This window comes from Octopus sinensis, linkage group LG11, assembly GCF_006345805.1.
Source record: "Octopus sinensis linkage group LG11, ASM634580v1, whole genome shotgun sequence".
Taxonomy (NCBI): Eukaryota; Metazoa; Mollusca; class Cephalopoda; order Octopoda; family Octopodidae; genus Octopus; species Octopus sinensis.
Window position 1 is genome coordinate 52,147,630 of NC_043007.1, and position 21,727 is coordinate 52,169,356.

Below are 21,727 nucleotides of genomic sequence, written 5' to 3' on the forward strand. Positions count from 1 at the left end.
TATGAAACCACAAACAATGACCACAGACGCAGAAATGGTACCCCAGAACCTTAAGAGCAACAAATCAAGAATAAAAATTTGAAATTGCTGAGAAAACAAAAACTTACCAAGGACTGAAATATCAAATATGATAAAAGATTAAAAAATATAATCAAAGAAATAAATGAATTGGTGAAAAATAAAATCAAAATATTCTAATTTTTGTTTTTAAAGTTTAATCAGGAAGAAGGGGCAGTGGCCTATGACCTCCAGAGGTCAAAGTAGTTATGTTCACCTTGAATAAATCAAAGTTAGAGTAAACACAGGTTGAGGAATGACAACACTGCAAATAAAAAGGATTGGGTTAATGTGGTACTTTGAGGCAGGGGAGAGGATTTGGGTGGTGGTAGTGAAGAATAGAGACTATTTTAGTAGCAGTGCAATAAACACAGAGAGTAGACACAATGTGTCTATCAGATGTTAGTGAGTTGATGCTAGTCAGTAGCAGCACTGACCCTCCTTGATGTGATAGAGAAGTAATCCACAGTTTTTTGTGAATCTGAGATTGTCAGAAGAGATCATTAATTATGGTGAAGCAAAGTATTAATAATAACTTTGAGTTTTAATTTAGTATTACTGGAGTTGGACTTAATGTAAGGAGACAAGATTTGACATATCCCCACCAGAGAATGTTTTTATGGTCTCTGATCATGGAGTTAGGGTGGGTTTAGTGTAAGGTGTCAATGATGTTTGTGTGACTTGAAGAGAATGTAGGATTGGTACCAATTGTATAGAAGTAGGCATTGTTGGTGTGAGAAAAAGACCCTCCCCTGTGACACACAACAGATGATATGAGTAGAGGTCAGAGTGAAATGTGGGTGTGTGTGAGGGGCTCCTTTGGTACACAATAAATAAAGAAGATGGAAACTAATTTTACATCTCTAAACTACTAAAACTGTAATTGCTCCCTTGCTTGTGTGAGAGCAATTGTCAGTAATTTAATACAGCCAAACCAGTGCATAATGGGAAAATACTCTGAAAGTAAAGTACCTCTGATATGTGAATATACATAGAATAAAACAAGTTTCGCGTATATCAGATACGGGGTTTTTTTGGGAGGTTGTTTCCACAAATTTAAGCAGTGAAAGCTGGAGTTATTGCACTTTACTGTGAACACCTACATAGTTTTGTTGGCATATTCCACCGACTTTGTTGCCTCATAACTTCCAGAAAAATGGATACATTTTAACAAAATTTTAAAGAAATACCGCTTAGATGCTATGGACTCAGAATATATAGGGATTTATGGAAAAAAAATTTTTCAGAGGGGTTGGAGAGAGGAGTTTCGGAAAATGGATTTCTTTTAATGAAATTTGTGGGGAAAATTTTTTCTGAGGGGGTGGGGGGTTGAGTTTCCAAAAAAAATGGCGTTTCACATAAACAATCAGGGACAGGGAGTGGGGTTGCAAAAAAACCCATAATTTTTCACATTTTTTTTTTTATAGCATATAGATGTATTTATGAGGAGTAAAATGTTGAAAAACATCAATACATTCGAGAGTGATAAAGAAACGAGGAGGGTTGTCTTGGAATGTGCTAGAAACAACTGCCAAATCTCCCTTAAATCACTCACTTTTCCCTCTGAAACTATTAACAATTTTCTTGATATTTTTTTTTTTACTGGTTTTGAAGTGCAAAAAAGAATTGGCCAAAATTGGTCTGGAGAGGAATGATGAAGGGGTTGTAAAAAAAAAATTTTAAAAACATTTTTTCATAAAAAGATGTTCCCCACCCACATCATTTTGAAGGCTGTGGTTTAAAAAAATGGGGAAAATTCCCATAAAAACGGACTCCATTTTTTGAAATTCCTCTTCCCACCTCCTTGGAAAAAGTTTTACATACAAATTTCTTTATAATCGTAATCTATGCTGTTTGAAAGGTATTTGTATAAAATTTTATTAAAAGATATCCATTTTCCTGAAAGTTATGAGGGTAAAAAGTTGGATTGTGTGAATTATCTGAAACTCCTCACCCTACCCCATCAAAAAAATTATTTCCCATAAATCCCTATATACTCTGAATCCACAGTACCTAAGCAGTATTTGTTGAAAATTTTGTTAAAAAGTATTCATTTTTTTGGAAGTTATGAGGTAACAAAATTGGGTGGGGGTGGAATATACATCTAGAGTTATGCCAGTTTTGTTTATGTGCTTGCTTGCGTGCATGCTTGTCTGTAATTTAATAGAGCCAAACCAGCGCATAATGAGAAAATACTCTAAAAGTTAGGTATTCCTGAAATGTGTATACAAACAGAATAAAACAAGTTTCGTATAAATTGGACCATGGATTCCCGAGATACATGGTTTTGGGGGGTACCTTCATAAATAACAAAAAGGTGCATAATGAGAAAATACTCCGAAAGTAACATAACCCTGAAATGAGAGAACTGTTTCCTCTAATTTTATGCTTATATTATTAAAAATTCCTTTTGCATTTTTGTAGAAGTGTGCACATATGCCATAAATAAATGCTGTTACTGGAGTTCAAGTTAATTATGGAAGTTGTAAAGAATCAATAAAACCTTAAACATGAACTTGTAAACCAGACCTATGATGACACGAATGAATTGAAATATTTAACTGAATCATCATAAAATTTACTTTCATTTCAATGCAATGTTGAAATCAGCTTCAGTGTTTTATAACTTCAGCCGTCAGTGACCCAAAGAGTCACAGGTAGTCTAGTCTATATTAATAAAATTGATTTGGTAAGACTGACATATCAGTTTATCAGTTTGTTATAGTCACTACACCCTCCTCCTCCTCCCGCAGCTAGCCCTACAAAGATTTTAGCATTCCAATAAACTTTCTCAACAGGTAAACTTTTTACTAGGTCATGTCACCTGAGAAGGGTGGGAGGGAGGGAGAGTACATGTGTGTATGTAAATGTGTGTGTGTGTGTGTGTGTGTGTGTGTGTGTGTGTGTGTGTGTGTTATAAAGCATGATCATGGTTAATAGGGAGATGTCATAAAGTAAAAATGAAATATCTTACTGCTGCAATATTTTATTGAATTGACTCCTCGCCATTGCCAAGTAATTATCAATTTGAACCTGTAATGACAAAAGCAGATGTTTAAAACAATATTTAATTAATTAGTTCTACTAATAATCAGTATACTAGTAATCATATCATCAACACATTGTATTTTCTGTTTTTGTGGAAGAATTGTACTTTCCATGGAGTCAGGGCATTGATGTTTACATAATAGACAACCAACTAAATGGTAAACCTGATATTAGAGGGAACTGAAATTTTTGATTCAAGCTAAATGCAAATATTTTCTTCTCAGACATTTAATATGTTTTGTATATTTTCTACTATAGGTCTGAAATTTTGTAGGAGGAAGCAAGTCGATTACATTGGCCCCAGTACTTAGTTGGCAATTAATCTATCAACTCTGAAAGGATGAAAGGCAGATTTGAACCTAGAATGTAACGAGCCAGGCGAAATGTCATTTAGCATTATGTCCAGAGTACTAATGACCCTGCTAGCCCAACAAATAAGAATAGCAAGTGACGTCTTCTTCTGTATCAACATTTAAAAAAAAAAATTTACAACATGGTTTGAAGCAAAAGTTGTATTACTAATTAATCACAAAATAAACATGCTAGAATCAACACACTAAATATTCTGATGCTGATATTAAAACAGTATTAAGGTGGTGAGCTGGCAGAATTGTTAGCACACTGGGCCAAATGATTAGAACCATTTCATCCATATTTATGTTCTGACTTCAAATTCCACTGAGGTTGACTTTGCCTTTCATCTTTTCGGAGTCGATAAAGTAAGTACAAGTACTGGGGTTGATGTAATTGGCTTACCCACTCCTCTGAAATTGCTGGCCTTGTGTCAAAGTTTGAAATCAATATTAAAGCAATACTAATTATGGATTTAAATGTATTATAAATGGACTGAAATCAACTTTTATACAGCTAAACTACGACATGACCATATTTTCTTGCAACAACTGCTCAACATTTGATGTGATGAAAGGAAAAGCTAACATTGATGATCAGGGATGTTAGTTTTACACTCATGTAAGTGAATTTATAATTTTTGCATAAAACACTTAGAAGATTTATTTTCACTATATAATAGAAATATGTTACAAAAAGAAAAAAAAATACACATTGAAAAATAAGTGAAAATGCACATTGGAAAAAAAAAAGAAAGTAAAGGCTTTTTATGAAAAGTAATGATACGAGGGGCGTTCAATAAGTAATGCTCCTGACCCACTTGCATTTATTTGATCTAGCTGAAATTTTGCATGTACAATTATTTATATCTTTATAGATTAAGTGGCAAATTACAGCTCTGAACTAATTGTGGTTTCTGATTTACAGGTGTTTGAACTGAGTCAAGTGTGAAATGGAGCCTGTTAAGTGTCGAGTAGTGATCCGGTTTTTGTATTTGAAAGAACGCACACCACGGGAGACTTTTGATGAAATGAAAGTAACTTATGGTGATGAAGCCCCATCATATGACCTTGTAAAACGCTGGCATCGTGAAGTCAAACATGGTCGGAACTCTGTGGAAACAGCTCCCAGATCTTGTCGCCCCCTTCTGCCATTGATGAGGCATCTGTCCGTCATGTTGAGGCTGCCATTTTGGAAGATCGACGCATAACAATTCACCAAATAGCCCATGAGGTCAAGATTAGTACCGGGTCTGTGGAAACTATTATTCATGACCATTTGCATATGCAAAAGGTGTCTGCCAGATGGATTCCCAGGTTGCTCACATCTTTCCAGAAGCAAGAATGTGTCGATTGCTCGAGGATGAATTTGGAGATGTGCCAAGAAGATGAGTCAAAATTTTTCAAAAGACTGATTACACAGGATGAAACCTGGGTCCATCACTATGATCCAGAGACCAAAGCCCAGTCAATGCAGTGGACACACCGTGACTCACCTCCTCCAAAGAAGGCAAGGGTGCAGCCCTCTGCTGGCAAGGTCATGCTCAGTCTTCCGGGACCAGGACGGAGTACTGATGACAGATTTCCTGGCAAAGGGTGCCACAATTACAGGAGCCTATTATGCTTCACTTTTGAGGAAATTAAAAGAAGTTATCAAAATCAAGAGGCGGGGCAAGATCAGCAAAGGCATCCTCCTCTTGCAGGACAACGCTCCGGTTCACAACTCGCGTGTCGCCAGATCAGAAGCACAGGCGTGCGGCTATGAACTCATCCCCCATCTCTCCTGACCTTGCACCCTCTGATTTTCACCTCTTCCCAGCCATGAAGTTGTTTTTGAAAGGAAAGCGTTTCCCAGATGATGCAGCCTTGATTTCTGAAGTCACGTTGTGGTTGGAGGACCAAGCTGGGGTCTTCTACAAAAACGGTCTTCAGAGCTGCATGAAACGATGTGAGAAATGTGTGACTCTAGGTGGTTCCTATGTAGAAAAAGACTAATAACTGTGCTACGTTTCGTTGCTTTACTGGTATGGGAAGTGGGTCAGAGGCATTACTTATTGAACGCCCCTCATAGATATATACAATTAGATGAACTGAGGTAAGAATAAAAGTAATAAAAGTCATTATTGCGAATTGTTAAAGAGATTTCAAAGCATACTGGTTTCGTAAATTACTAATCATTGCTTTGAATGAACACCGATTACTAAACGGTGTCAGGTCTACTAGTTCCTGAGTAAAAAGATTATGTGTAAGGGAGGTAAGTAGTTCTGGATTTGGTGCAATTAGGGTAGATATAGATCTGTAAATGTGAATGGTGTATGGGATGTATGGGGGTTAGTGGTATTAATTGAAAGGTTAGTAGTGTTCTGTATTATGTTGTGTTCATACTGAGTTGGGCAAGATATTTATTGATGAAAGTTGCCTCTTTATTCATTCTTTGCTGTACTAAGGTGTGCTGTGAACATTGATAGAAGGGGAAAATTAGGAAATTAGGATAAAGATTCCTAGCACACCTTTCTATGTGTTCACTAACCTGTATCTGTCTGTATTGTGGGCAGTGGATTTGTTCTTTGTGGAGAGTGGTTCTTCAATAGAATGATATTCCTGTTTGGCCAATATAATTATTACTACACCCTAAGCATGTAATGGCATAGATTAGATTTTCCAAGGCACAGGTGAAACTTGATTTGATCTTAAATACTTCACCTTCTTTAAAGTGGAATTCTGAACCCTCCAAAAGGTGGGGGCATGTATCACAGTTAGGTCGACCACATTTTTTGACTTTTGGCTCTGTTGTTAATGGATATAATCTTGTGCTGGTTAATATTTTTTTCAGTGATTTAGGTTGCATTTTGCTTTTGATAATTTTGTATGAGCTTAAAAATTTTGTTCATTGTTTTATCTCCTGTGAGGATGGGAAGATTTTGGGTGATAATGTTGAAGGCTTCGTTGTCTCTAGGGTTATGTGTGGAGATGTACGGGAGTATTTTTAAGTTTGGTTTAGTATTTCGGTTGACTTTCCTTAATGTTCGTATATTTCCATAGCTCGTTTAATGTCATCATTTATGAATGATATTGAGTAATGTCTTTTGATTAGTATTGATCTGAGTTCAAAGAGTCTTCGTTCACGAGTATAGGTGTCCAAAACTATGGTACAGATTCTTTTCGCTAGATTATGAGGTATATTAATTTTTATGTGTTTGGGGTGGCATGAGTTGAACAATAGGTATTGTTTAGAATCTGTGAGTTTATAAAAGATGTCTGTTTCGATGTGGTTATTGACTATTTTAATTAGGATGTCAAGAAAAGGGAGTTGTTTACTGCTGTGCTCCATGGTGAATTGTATGTTGCTATTAATATTGTTAAGCATTATTTTGAAATCAAGGAATTTGTCCATGCTGTCTTTCCAAAGTATAAAGCAATCATCCAAATACCTCTTCCAGTTCTCCTCTAAATAGCAATGAAATGAGGTGCCATATTTTTATAGTGATGATTGATATAACTTAAACTCTAGGTAACCCATTACAAGTGTCGCAATCATTGGAGCAGCTTGAGTCCCCATTGCAATTCCACATTTTTGTTGATAGTAAACCATATTGAACATGAAATACTTGTTCAGTAGGATGAATTTGAGTGCTGCGATTATGAATCTGTGGTTAATGCGTCCTGGGATCTCTTCTGGGTATTTTTCTAGCCAGAAGGCGATCGCTTCTATACCATAACCATGTGGGATATTGGTGTACAGGTTCACCACATCAAATGATACCAACAGGGTTCCTTCATTTATTGTCTTCAGGAGATGGTTCAGCAGGTCTAAGTCATTCCTGACGAAGCTTTTCACATATTTTAGAAACAGTTTAAGTAAGATGTCAAGGAAGTTGCTCAAACAGTGGGTTTCACAAGAAGGGCCAGCAATGATGGGTCTCAGTTTGAGGTCAGTAGGGAGAGGAACAATAATGCATAGGCTTGGAGAAACTTTGCAGGCTTTACAAATATGTGGATTTTTGTGTATTTTAGGAAATTCGTAGAATAGACTAGGACTGCATTTAAAATTGGATAAAAAGTCTATTTCATGTCTAGTGAGACCCTTTCCATGTATTTGAAGTAAGGAGGATAAGTTTTTAAGTGTCTTCTATGGGTTGTATTGTATTATCTTCTCATAGTAAATACTATTTTCCAACATGGAGAGTATTAAATTCTTGTAGTACTCTGTGTCCATCACCACTACTGCACTTACTGTGTCAGCCAGGTTTTTATCATTTTTTAACTCAATTAGGTCTTTCCATTCATTTACATTAAGGTTGAATTTAATTCGTTGTTTTTGTAGGGTATTAAAAGGAAAACTGGTAATGTGTTCACAAAAAGCATCAAGTGCTTTATTTCTGCCTTTTGTAGGATAGTATTCACTTTTGTTTTTTTATTATTGAGTCATCTTCGCTGGTGTAGTTGTGAAGTGTTTCTGTGAGGTGTAATTTTCAGCAGAAATCCATAATGTTTATCCTTAATTTCATTCAGGTTCGATCTGCGAGGGGTTGGAGTAAACTTTAAACCTCTTGCTAGAATTTTAGTTTATGTGGTACTTAGGATTTTCTATGATAAGTTGATCATTTTCGGTTGTTCTTGTACATTTTGTTCCATTTCACATCTCTGTTTCTCTGGTTTATGTCTAAAAAATGGTTGTAGTAGGTGGATTGTTGTGGAAAGTCTTTATTGTGTTTGGTTTGCTGTAGTAGTATGTTTGTGGTGGAGTGGCTGTGTAGCGGACTGGATTTTGGTTGTACTGAGGGTTGTTATATTATCTATGGTTGATGTGGTTTGGGTTTAAATTTATTTTTAAAATAGTAATGTGGGTGAAGGGAGAGGTTATGTTGTCTAGTTAGGTTGTGTCTAGTTGAATGATTGAAGTATCCGTGTTGAGGGTTTAGTCTTGGAGGTAAATTCTTCCATTGATTGTGAGATGATGGGGGTAGATCGGTAGGTATTAGTTCCCAAAAGTTTAGGTTAGTCTGGAGGTTTCGATGGAACCCTTGATTTGTATGTAGGATGCCTTGAGGATTACGTCCAGATTTTCTATTGTGGGTTGAATTCCTGATTGTTGTTCGAAAGTTATTTGGGGGTGTAAAAGAGGTCAGGCCGGTGGAGTTGTGTCCCCTATATCGTCTGTAGTTTGTGTTATGTAAACGTGGGGTCATTTCTGTGTGTGTTTTTTGGGTTATCTGATGCATTTTCTATGTTGAACTGTGTTTCATAGTTAATAAGGAAATTGACTTGTTTTTCCAAGCGTTGTAAGGAGTTAGTTTCATCAGCAACGTAAGTTGTTTTCCACAGTTTAAAAACACTTTCTAAGCGATGACCATCTAAATGTTTCTTTAATTCGTTGTAGATTTCCTCATCTGTTTTTAAATTTTTGTTCATTGCTTTCTAAGCTTAAGGAGTTCTATTTCTGTCTTCATTTTTTCCAGTTTTAGTTTCTCCCTTAATTGTCTTTGTTGGTCCTGCTCATTTGGAATACATTTAATTTGTAATTTATGAGACAAAATTATTGGTGTAGAATTTAGCCACCATTCACAAATTTCTGCCTTGTGGTTGTTTATAATTTGTATTCCAGAAAGAAAATTTTCTGACATTAAATTTTTAATTCCATATGTGGATAATGCGGTTTTTAATAAGATAGTGTAAGCATGGAGGGGTTTCTATCTTGTGTATCATCTGTAGGAGGATTTTCATTTAAATAATTATTATGAGGTAAAAAGTGAAAAGTGGCGCATAATTCAGACAGATGTTGATTGAGCTGTTTCAGAGATTGTTCTTTCTTGTGTAAAGCAAGCGAGTTCATTGATCTTGCGAATTAAAAGTCTCAAATTCATGTTGATCTCTTTCAGTTCTTAAAGAGTCTCTTCGTTGAGAGTTTTGACATTTTCAATCTCACGTGTAGTGAAATACAATAGAAATATGTTACAAAAAGAAAATAAAAACTATACGTGGAAATTTAACTTTAAATTAATACACCTGCTTGTTGTTCCTTCACCTGTCTTTGCCTTTTTGTTTTCTGTAAATTTGAATTATATATATATATATATATATATATATATATATATATATATATATATATACCTTTATATATGTTTTGGTCTTCATTAATTATACACCTTTTGCTGTATAGTTACAACCAGAACAATGTACATTAACAAAAGTGATTGGACTAACAAGTGAAAAGTCTGGAGTTCAAGTCCACTATAGGCAACTCTATGTGTGTTTAGACAAACACTTAACTCTTCCCACCTCAATTCATCAAACTGTGAAGAACATGTATTTGATGTTCTGTAATAACGTGGCAGCTTATCCTGAAGGATATCTTTCCCTCATTTGTGGTAGATTATATAGGTAGAGGTGCATTGATTGAGTGGCTAGAATAATGTATCACCTGGGACACAGCTTGTCAGGGGGATATCTTTATTTTACAGTATGTTTATTTCTATAGGGGTAAAGTGCAGTGTTCATGGCCTCTGTAAGCCCTCCCATACTAGTGAGATTAATGGAACTGATGCCTAGTAACAGACAGAACTCCATTAGAGGCACCCAATACACAGGATGTGGTGTTAAAGAATAAGCGTGACATCAATCAGGGAATGTTATATGTATGTAATAGACTAGCAACTTATCCAGGAAGAGATTTATTTCTCATTTGCTTCATGTCAAAGACTCGCCTGGGGAGAACACTTTTATGCATAGAAAGAAATTGGTAGTTTGAAATCATTTCTTTTCTTTTATATTTGTATTTTTGGATAATTTTCCAGATTGTATGGTTGCCTAATGTGTTAGAGTGATTATATATACATGTGTACTGTTGCTCAATAGGTTAGACTGATAGCCTGTACACATAGCTAAAGAGAGAGCTTCTATCTTGCTACCAAAATTGAAAGCCCATGCAACAAGATGCAACTAGCTACTTCACAACTAAAAGCAACTGGAATACTCCTATGTAACTTCAGATAGTTATTACTAAACAAGAAATTGAAAGGAATAAATTCCAGACAAAATTAGGATGGTGAAGCTGAGATTCAAAACAACGTACCTTGTATGTTTCATAAATCTTTGGGAGTGTGAAAATTATCACAACACCTAAGGAAAAAAAAAAGAAGAAAATGATGAACATATATAAATACACACAAACATCCATCACCAATATATACACTATATACATACATACACACTCATAAGCCTCTCCCCACAATCACTGTCATTACAACCATATTCTTACTCCTATGCACCTATTCTGGCCCTTCTGCTATTTGCATGTTCTTGACTATTACTCCTCCTTGGTCACAGTACCTTAAGCAAACATATATGTCTTAGGGTAACAAGTACTCTTTGCCCTTATAGTGTACAGGTAAAATCTCTTGTGCTGTTGCCATGTTGAAATGCAAGCAGTGCATTCTCTAGAGTGGCAGGCAAGTAAAGCATAAACTTGAGAGGTCGTTTCAATCTTAAGAACTTCCTATTCATTTGTCTATAGTGCTAGCAGCATGATAAATCTGGTGATATGAAGGGCATCAAGTCTTAGAAACGAAGCCAGACTGAAACGAGCGGCAGCCTGTGAGAGCAATGACTCTTTAATAAGAACAGACTCAGACTGTGACAGTCTATCCAGCATGTCAGCATGGAAAGTGAATGTAAAACTGACGATGATTATGGTGCACACATACAAGTGAATAAAGAGAGGAGGGAGGGAGGGAGGGAGGGGGAGAGAGAGAGGGGGGCGAGATACAGATAGGTAATATTTTAAGCACACATTTTCATGAGAAAATGAGAAGACAATTTTATTTTAGTGAAAGCATGATAAAATGTTGTTGGTTTGGGCAGAATAAGTATGACAAGGCCGACCCATCTGAATTACAGGTTCAATAAGTGTAAGAAAGCCAGCCCATTTCAGTTACAGATAGACTTTATGCAATAGGTTTTTGCACAATTTTCACTCACATGTTTTTAGGTTACCCTGAGGCTAGAGTGACTTACTGTACAATGAGATCCAGCCAGGGAACATAACTGGGAAGTGAACTTAACTATTCATTCATTTCTAGAACCCTTTTGTAACAGATATTAAATAAATAATTATATGTTCATCATTATGATTATACTTTTAATCCTAAATGCCTCTTTCAGCCAAACTGAATAAAATCACATAAGGAACTTCCAAAAAAATAATTATATTACTTACTGTTAATAATTATTGTCATTCCATTAAACCAGGAACCAATGTAAGTCAAAACCCACAGGAGGAGGCCAAACTGCAAAAGATGGAGAGTTAGAGTATTATTATTATTTGCATGCTTATATGTGTGTGTGTGTATACACACACTATGTAGACCCAACAAAGGCACTGGATTTTGTGTATTATTAACTAGGCATAAGCCAAAATGTATGAAAAGGAAACTAGTGTTGTCAGTTTGAAAATTAATCAAGTTCCAATCAGAAATAAAAAAAAACTTGGCCAAAACAGGTAAAACTATTACAGTGACAAATTTAATGTTTCCACCAACAGAACCTGGAAAATATCTAAAATCACTGATACTTTGCATGTAACAAGTCAAATCAATGGCATGGAGTTGCTAATTTCTTTATACCACTAATGAAAAGAGAGAGAGAGAGAGAGAGAGAGAGAGAGAGAGAGAGAGGAGAGAGAGAGAGAGAGAGAGGAGAGAGAGAGAGAGAGAGAGAGAGAGAGAGAGAGAGAGAGAGAGAGAGAGTGTGAATGTGTGTATGTATGTAAAAGTCATAATGCTGCAAGTACATCTGTATAGATCAATGAAAATTTCTTCAATATTTTTATAGCCACCTTAGACAGTCCAGAAGCATATATTGTCATATTCCAAATATCAACTTAATAATGAAAAAGTGATTTTATTAAACCCTCAAAATCCTGAATTATTTTCAAAGTAAACTGAAACACATAACCAATATTCTTCATGAGAAATATGACTGTAAAACAGTTAAGAATTTCCAAATTTATTTATATATATGTGGTCAGATCAATAAGTATCCAGACTGTTGCCACAGTAATGAAGCTAAAGCATGCAGAGTAAAACTGCTTGGCACAGATTGACCTTGAACTCTGCTGTGCATGTGCACTAAGTTTTAATGTTCTAGCTCACTTCTGCTGTTTACAGCAGTGCTTGGAAGGAAGGTGTGTAGCATGTGTTTGTTGCATTGACCATGATAGAGAAAGTTGAGTAGAGAATCTGCATCAAATTTTGCCAAAAGCTTGACGATACCTGCTCAGAGGCCTACACAAAGTTTTCAAAAAGTTTCCATTGTTCTCAACACAATCAAGGAGATCTTGCGCAACTGAAACCCAAATGTCTTTTTGGTCAGCTGAAAGCAGTTTTGTCATTAATGTTAGCATCATTGTGTGCAACTCATACACTCCTCTCCATACATTTTCTGCAACTTTGTCATGACAACTTCCTCTGTCATGGTCAATGCGACAATCACACGTTACACACCTTTCTTCCAAGCACTGCTGTAAACAGCAGAAGTGAGCTAGAACATTAAAACTTTGTGCGCATGCACAGCAGAGTTCAAGGTCAATTTGTGCCAAGCAGCTTTACTCTGCATGCTTTAGCTACAATACTATGGCAACAATCCAGATACCTATTGATCACACCTCGTAAATTAGTATTCTTTTAAAGTTTAATGAATTAATTAAAAGTGCATTCAACTCTATTGCTGAATAATTTAGACAGATGAGTAGAGAGGTTCATAGTTAAAACCTGTAGACTGGCGCAACAGCTGTTGATTTAGACAAACATCTGCTGATAAGATCTGTGTTTTGTGTAGTATGAGAGGGTGGAAAGGAGAGAGGGGAGTTCATTATACATATCAAAAGAATTCAAAAGATATTTTGTCTTGACACACACATTTCATTAAAAATATGTGAGAAATGAGAAAGAATAAAAATTCAATGGCTGCAAAGTTGTTTTAGTCATTGGACTGTGACCATGCTGGAGCACCACCTTGAAGGCTTTAGTCAAACAAACTGACTCCAATACTTAACATTTTTTGAAGCCTGACACTTATTCTATTGATCTCTTTTTGCTGACCTGCTGAGATACAGACACATAAAAAAACCAATACCAGTTGTCAAGTGGTGGTAAGGGCAAACACAAAAACGCACACATACACGCACACACAGACACATAAATATATATATATATATATACCACAAAGGAAAAATTTTATTGTCACTAATTGTGACTGAGGGTGGCAAAGCACCTATATTGTAAGAAATAAGAGTTAAACCTCTTAATGCTGTATGAAGCACACAATATATATACACTGACAGGGGATTGACACAATGAGTTTTTTTAGTTTCCATCTACTAAATCCATTTGCACAGCTTTGGTCATCCCAAAGCTATAGTATAAGACACTTGCACAAGGTGTTACACAATGAGACTGAATCTGGAACCATGTGGTTGGGAAGCAAACCTCTTGCCACACAGTCATGCCTGTACCTACTTAATTACATTTAATAAGGTGCTCAGGCAAAGATCACAAGTGCTTACAGTTCAAGAGTTAATGTGTTTTGAACAGAGATATTAATGTTTGATGAATTTATTAACTACTTCCTTCTCTAAGCCAAAGAGCTATGATTTATTCTAAATTCTATAAAAGTTTGAACAGGTCAGTTTGGCACCACAAAATCAATTTGATTGGTTGAGTGTGTAAGTGTGTGAGTTGAGAAAGTGACTGAACATCAAAGAGGACATTGGTTCAAATAGATTTGGGGGTGAAAAACATAGTTCTTGGGTTATTAGCAAGAAGTGGATAGAACCTGACAACTTTTAGCTTTGCAGAAGAGATGGAACAGGATTAAGATGGTAAACAAGAAATTAGTCAACCTAAGGCAGTAGGAGAACAATGTCTGTGGTGTGGTTGCAAAAACTATCTTTTAATTTGTCACCAACATCAACCTCACTCTCCTTAACCAATACTATATTGATATATATATAACCAATACTATATTGAAAAGTCATGAACATGAAGGAATTCCCCGGAAAAAGACCAAGGTCTGGCTACCTATCAAAACAGAAGAAGTACAAAAGAAAGAAATAAACAAGTACCTATGATGCACATATTTCTCATTAAATTCCTCAACAATCTGAGAGCAAAAGCTGATATAGATGTGCAGCAGATAATGTATTGCTTTTTTTTTTCTAACTCAATATGTTGAGTTAAAATCCTGTTTAAGACAAATTTGACTAAGTATGAAAAGAATGGGTAAGATCTATTGCTGTCTTTTCACAAGTCTGATAAAATAGATTATATTGGAACTAACAGGAGGAAGAGTGAGTCAGTGCCCACAACCTCCCAGAATGGTGATGCTGATAAAATTGATACCCAATCTGAAACTATACACATCATGATTCTAACCAAGCTCAACACTTAATGCCATAATTACATTTTACATTTAATTACAGACAGAAATTACAGGAGTAGCCAAATTTTCATATCACACCTTGTTTTAAAATGAACTCACTAGGTTTGTAGTAGGAATAAATATATAAGCACTTTTTCTTCATAACATCTTCATAATTTTTTTCTACTCTAGGTACAAGGCCTGTAATTTTGTGGGAGGGGGCTAATCAGTTAGATTGACCCCAGCATGCAACTGGTACTTAATTTAATCAACCCTGAAAGTATGAAAAGCAAAGTCGACCTCAGAACATAAAGACAGACGAAATACTGTTAAGCATTTTGCCCGGTGTGCTAATGTTTCTGCCAACTCACTGCCTTACATCTTCCTAATCACTATAGAATTAATTATATCTCTAATAAATCATTATATAATTATTATGAGTCATCATTCTAGTATATAATAAAACACTCAACAAAACTGAAAAAAAAAAAACAAACCATTGTTTAGTAACTCCTTCTAGCATGGTAGTAGGGGAAATAGCTTTCCTCATTAGTTCAAGGAGCATTAACAGAAGATATGTACCTTACAGTATCCAGTGGAAAGTTTATTTTGAAAAGAGAGCACATCTTTGTATATTCTTTGTTATATACTTGTCACTCCCACCTTAAGAGTTGCTGTTTTATTTTCATCTTTATTTCAAGAAGTAAATGATCTTAATTATGGAATGAAATTGCAAACATAATCTATTGTTTGTTTGTTCAAAGACATTGGTGAGATTTTAACAAATCAATACACAGTATTACATCTACATTTTCATATCAGAGAAAAGTGCACATAACTGGACTTGAACCTATAGCTCCAGTGAACAAAGTTCAGTAACTGCCCTTTAATACTCATACACACAACTGTGTATTCTTAAAAAACACAAACAAAAAAAACAAAACAATATTAGTAATACACACACACATATTCTTTCATTTGATTCAGTCATTTGACTGTGATCATGCCAGAACACTGCCTTAAAGGGTTATAGCCAAAGAAATCGACTCCACAGCTTATTCTTTGTAAGCCTTGTATTTATTGTATTGGTCACTTGAAACGCTAAGTTACAGGGACATAAACACACCAGCACCAGTTGTCAAGCAATGGTGGGGGAACAAATAGACACACACACACACACACATATACGATGGGCTTCTTTCAACTGCCATCTACCAAATCCATTCATAAGGCTTTGATTGGCCCAAGGCTATAGTAGAAGACACTTGCCTAAGGTGCCACACAATGGGACTGAACCTGGAACCATGTGGTTGGGAAGCAAGCGTTTTACTACATAGCCACACTTACACCTATATATATACATATATATATATATAAGTGCAGAGATGGATGCTCTGAGAGTGTAGCTGTGAGAATGAGATTAGGCTGGGCAATGTTCAGAAAGCTTCTACCTCTGCTGGCAACAAAGGACCTCTCTCTCAGAATGAAAGGCAAATTATATGATGCCTGTGTGTGAACAGTTATGCTACATGGCAGTGACACATGGATTGTGACAGCCGAGGATATGCATAGGCTTGAATGAAATGAAGCCAGTATGCTTTGCTAAATATGCAATGTCAGCATCTTTTGAACATTGAGCCTTATGGAGGCAAAGTGGCTGATACCAGTGGCACGTGAAAAGCTCCTTTCAAGCCTCATGAAGGCAATGACCAGGATTTTTGGCATTATATCGTGCTTGAGAAGAAGACCCATCAAGCCAAGTAAAATTGCAGTTGTGGCATCACACTCTCGGAGTGGTTGTCAGTAAGAAAGGCATCCAGCCACAGAAACCATGCCAAATCAGACTGGGTGCAGCCTTCCAGCTTGCCAATCTTGGTCAAACCATCCAACCCATGCCAGCATGGACAACAGACATTAAATAATGATGATGATGATGATGATGATAAATCAAACTTAATTTAAAGTATTTATCAGTCAATTATCTTGCCTATAATACACAAAATAATATGTTGTTTTACCTTTAACAGATTATGTCTTAGATTTCATTCTGTATTTTTTCTAAATGGCTTTGTGAGAAGAGGAATATCAGCATTCATCAAATTGGCAGTTGTGCCAAGATTGGCAGGCAAAAAAGGAGGAGCTTAGATATGGTCCAAATAAGTGCACTCCAGTAAAGACACTTATTGGTCATACGGTGGTATTAAACTAAGTGAAGGATTAATTCTTTCACCACAAAGCAAAGATATTTTTTATTATGGGCTTCCACAGAAGTTAGCTTCTTGATTAGCCTAAAGCTATTGTAGAAGACACTTTTTTAAAGTGTTTTATAGAGGGATTGAACCTAAAACCAAGTGGCTGCCATGCTAGTTATGTCATTATCTCATTCTGTATTTTCATTGTGCACTCACTATTAACATCGGGAAAAAGTTTTGTACAGTCAACAAGTGTACCCTTATGTGGTTGCTCAACATGCTAGTAATAGCAGTCAAATATCCCTCAAAACAAACACTTGAAAAAATAAAAAAAATTAAGCTCTGTTTGATCAGAGCTAACCTGAGATTATTTCGTAACAAATACAACTAGTTTTCACCAAAATATAATATATTTATAGTTGACAAACACAAACATCTTTTTAGCATTCAACAACATTAATAATTTTAACCAGTAACTTATATATGTATATATATATATGTGTGTGTGTGTGTGTGTGTGTGTGTGTGTGTGTGTGGTGTGTGTGTGTGTGTGTGTGTATATACTAGCAGGGACACCCGGTGTTGCCCGTGTTACATGCAATTGAAGAATTAAACTTTTTTGTAATGAACTGGAATATCTATGTTTTGAATTTCATCTATATTTCAGATGAGGGTTATTTCCCTCTTTACACACCCTAAAAAAATTGTAATCATGCCACATGTATCCCATACTACTGATTTTTATGTGCATATTCCAAACTTCCATTCTTATTGAACCTGTTAAAAGGATTTTGCCCCTGAAAAATGAAGGTCATGGTGCTCTAAAATGTGAAAGTTAAGGCCCCCTGTTGGGGGTGGGTGCCTCTCATTTACTTGACAATTTATGCACCACATTGCAGAAATCACAATGTAAGTGTATGTCAAAGCAAACTGTTACACTGTTGTACCATTGAATTACAAATAATGCTCATTTTTTATGCACGAGTAACCCTACAGCTTCCAAGAGTACAAGTGTATTCATCTTTGCTTAGATAAAATGAGAAAATTGTGGGTCTTAAGTCCCCATGGAGGGGTCTTTCTAACCTGTAAGATATATATATATACATATATCATCATCATCATCATCATCATTTAGCGTCCGTTTTCCATGCTAGCATGGGTTGGACGGTTCAACTGGGGTCTGGGGAGCCCGAAGGCTGCACCAGGCCAGTCAGATCTGGCAGTGTTTCTACAGCTGGATGCCCTTCCTAACGCCAACCACTCCGAGAGTGTAGTGGGTGATTTTATGTGCCACCGACACAGGTGCCAGACGAGGCTGGCGAACGGCCACGCTCGGATGGTGTTTTTATGTGCCACCGACACAGGTGCCAGACGAGGCTGGCAGACGGCCACGCTCGGATGGTGTTTTTATGTGCCACCGACACAGGTGCCAGATGAGGCTGGCAGGTGCCAGACGAGGCTGGCAGACGGCCACGCTCGGATGGTGTTTTTATGTGCCACCGACACAGGTGCCAGATGAGGCTGGCAGGTGCCAGACGAGGCTGGCAGACGGCCACGCTCGGATGGTGTTTTTATGTGCCAGACGGCCACGCTCGGATGGTGTTTTTATGTGCCACCGACACAGGTGCCAGATGAGGCTGGCGGACGGCCACGATCGGATGGTGTTTGTTACGTCCCCAAAGCACGGAGGCCAGTCTATGCGGTACTGGCTACGGCCACGTTCGGATGATTATCTTGTGTGCCACCGGCACTGGTACCACAAAGATACAAATTCCATTTATGCTCATCTATTTGATTTGTTTTGATTTGATTTGATTTTCACTTGCCTCAACAGGTCTTCACAAGTGTCACTTGCCTCAACAGGTCTTCACAAGTGTCACAAGAAGGAAGGTATGCACAGGTGGACTGTCTACGTCGCCGGGTCTTCGGATGGTGTCTTTATGTGCCACCGACACAGGTGCCAGATGTGGCTGGCGAACGGCCACGATCGGATGGTTTTCTTGTGTGCCACCGGTACTGGAACCACAAAGATACAAATTCCATTGATGTTCATCTATTTGATTTGGTTTGATTTTATATATATATATATATATATATATACATATATTATATATATACATATATATATATATACATATATATATATACATATATATATATATATATATACATACATATATATATATATATATATACATATATAATACATATATATATATATATACATATATATATATACATATATATTATACATATATATATATACATATATATTATATACATATATATATACATATATATATATATATATATAACATATATATATATATACATATATTATACATATATATATACATATATATATACATATATAATATATATACACACATATAACATATATATATATATATACACACATATATATATATATATACATATATATATATACATATATATACATATATATATATATATATACATATAGGAATTACTGCAGAGATGCTCAAAATATCTGGCAGTGTCGGCTATAACCTAGTCACCCGTATAGTCAACCAGGTGATACACGAAGGAGTCATACCCAATGACTGGTGTAGCAGCGTACTAGTCAACTGCTACAAAGATAAAGGTGATGCCCTAGATACAAATAATTACAGAGGTATCAAGCTGTTGGATCAGGTAATGAAGGTTACGGAGAGGGTCATAGCCCAACTAATTAGAGAGAGAGTTAGTTTAGATGAGATGCAGTTTGGGTTTGTGCCAGGGAAAAGCACCACTGATGCTATATTCCTGGTAAGGCAGCTGCAGGAGAAATACCTAGCCAAGATAAGCCCCTGTACCTGGCTTTCGTTGACATGGAGAAAGCCTTTGATAGGGTCCCCCGATCCCTCATCTGGTGGTCAATGAGGAAACTAGGGATAGATGAATGGCTGGTGAGGGCTGTGCAAGCCATGTACAGAGATGCCGTAAGCAAGGTTAGGGTTGGCAACATGTACACAGAAGAATTCAAAGTAGAGGTTGGGGTCCACCAGGGTTCAGTACTCAGCCCCCTCCTATTTATCATAGTCCTCCAGGCAATAACAGAGGAATTCAAGACAGGTTGCCCCTGGGAGCTCCTCTATGCTGACGACCTCACTCTAATTGCTGAGTCACTATCAGAACTGGAGGAGAAGTTCCAGGTGTGGAAGGAGGGTTTAGAATCGAGGGGCCTTAGAGTCAACCTAGCTAAAACCAAAGTACTAATAAGTAGAAAGGTAGGCAATCCACAAATGTCCTCAGGAAGATGGTCCTGCTCGATCTGTAGAAAAGGTGTAGGTAGAAACTCTATAAGATGTACCCAGTGTAAGCTATGGACACATAAGAGGTGCAGCAATGTCAAAGGTAGGCTAACTGGGAAGAAAGTTTTTATATGTGGCAGATGCTCGGGAGCATTGACCTCCGAAAATCTGCAGAAAACAACTTCCGTCACTTTCCAGGGGGAAAAATTAGAAGTAGTTGATAGCTTCCGTTATCTAGGTGACCAAGTCAGTAGTGGGGGTGGGTGCGCTGAGAGTGTAACTGCTAGAATAAGAATAGCCTGGGCAAAGTTTAGGGAGCTCTTACCTCTGCTGGTGACTAAAGGCCTCTCGCTCAGAGTAAAGGGCAGACTGTATGATGCATGTGTTCGAACTGCCATGCTACATGGCAATGAAACCTGGGCTGTGACTGCCGAGGACATGCGTAAGCTCATAAGGAATGAAGCCAGTATGCTCTGATGGATGTGTAATGTCAGTGTACTTACTCGACAGAGCGTTAGTTCCCTGAGAGAAATGTTGTACCTAAGAAGCACCAGTAGTTGCGTGCAAGAGAGACGATTGCGCTGGTATGGTCATGTGGCGAGAATGGATGAAGATAGGTGTGTGAGAAAGTGCCAATCCCTAGCAGTTGAGGGAACCCGTGGAAGAGGTAGACCCAGGAAAACCTGGGACGAGGTGGTGAAGCACGACCTTCGAACGTTAGGTCTCACCATGGAAATGACTAGAGACCGAGACCTATGGAAGTATGCTGTGCGTGAGAAGACCCGGCAAGACTAGTGAAGCCATAACTCGTGGCCCCTACCTGGGACGTAGTCAGTCCACCTGTGCATACCTTCCTGCTTGTGACACTTGTGAAGACCTGTTGAGGCAAGTCAAATCAAAGTCAAATCGAATCAAGTCAAACCAAATCAAAATAGATGAACATCAATGGAATTTGTATCCTTGTGGTACCAGTGCCGGTGGCACATAAGAAAACCATCCGAACGGGACCGTAGCCAGTACTGCATCGACTGGCCTCCGTGCCGTGGGCACGTAACAAACACCATCCGATCGTAGCCGTTCGCCAGCCTCGTCTGGCACATAAGAAAAACACCAAAAACACCATATCCGAGCGTGGCCGTCTGCCAGCCTCGTCTGGCACCTGTGTCGGTGGCACATAAAAGACACCATCCGAGCTTGGCCGTCTGCCAGCCTCGTCTGGCACCTGTGTTTAGTGGCACATAAAATCACCCACTACACTCTCTAGTGTGGTTGGGAGGTAGGAAGGGCTCCAGCTGTAGAAACACTGCCAGATCTGACTGGCCTGGTGTAGCTTTGGGCTTGCCAGACCCCAGTTGAACCGTCCAACGATGCTAGCATGGAAAGCGGACGT

The 21,727-nt window shown here is 37.4% G+C and overlaps 1 protein-coding gene across 1 annotated transcript in view; it reads right to left on the reverse strand.

Moving 5' to 3' along the window:
- The window catches only part of LOC115217396 (reticulon-1), a 169,645-nt gene that overhangs the window by 8,581 nt on the left and 139,337 nt on the right, over positions 1–21,727 (reverse strand). The window contains exons 7-10 of the mRNA XM_036507491.1: positions 11,671–11,740; positions 10,528–10,574; positions 3,032–3,090; positions 108–113 (exon numbers count right to left, since the gene is read on the reverse strand). Coding sequence (XP_036363384.1) covers positions 108–113; positions 3,032–3,090; positions 10,528–10,574; positions 11,671–11,740 — 182 coding nt within the window. The remainder of the gene's footprint in view (positions 1–107; positions 114–3,031; positions 3,091–10,527; positions 10,575–11,670; positions 11,741–21,727) is intronic.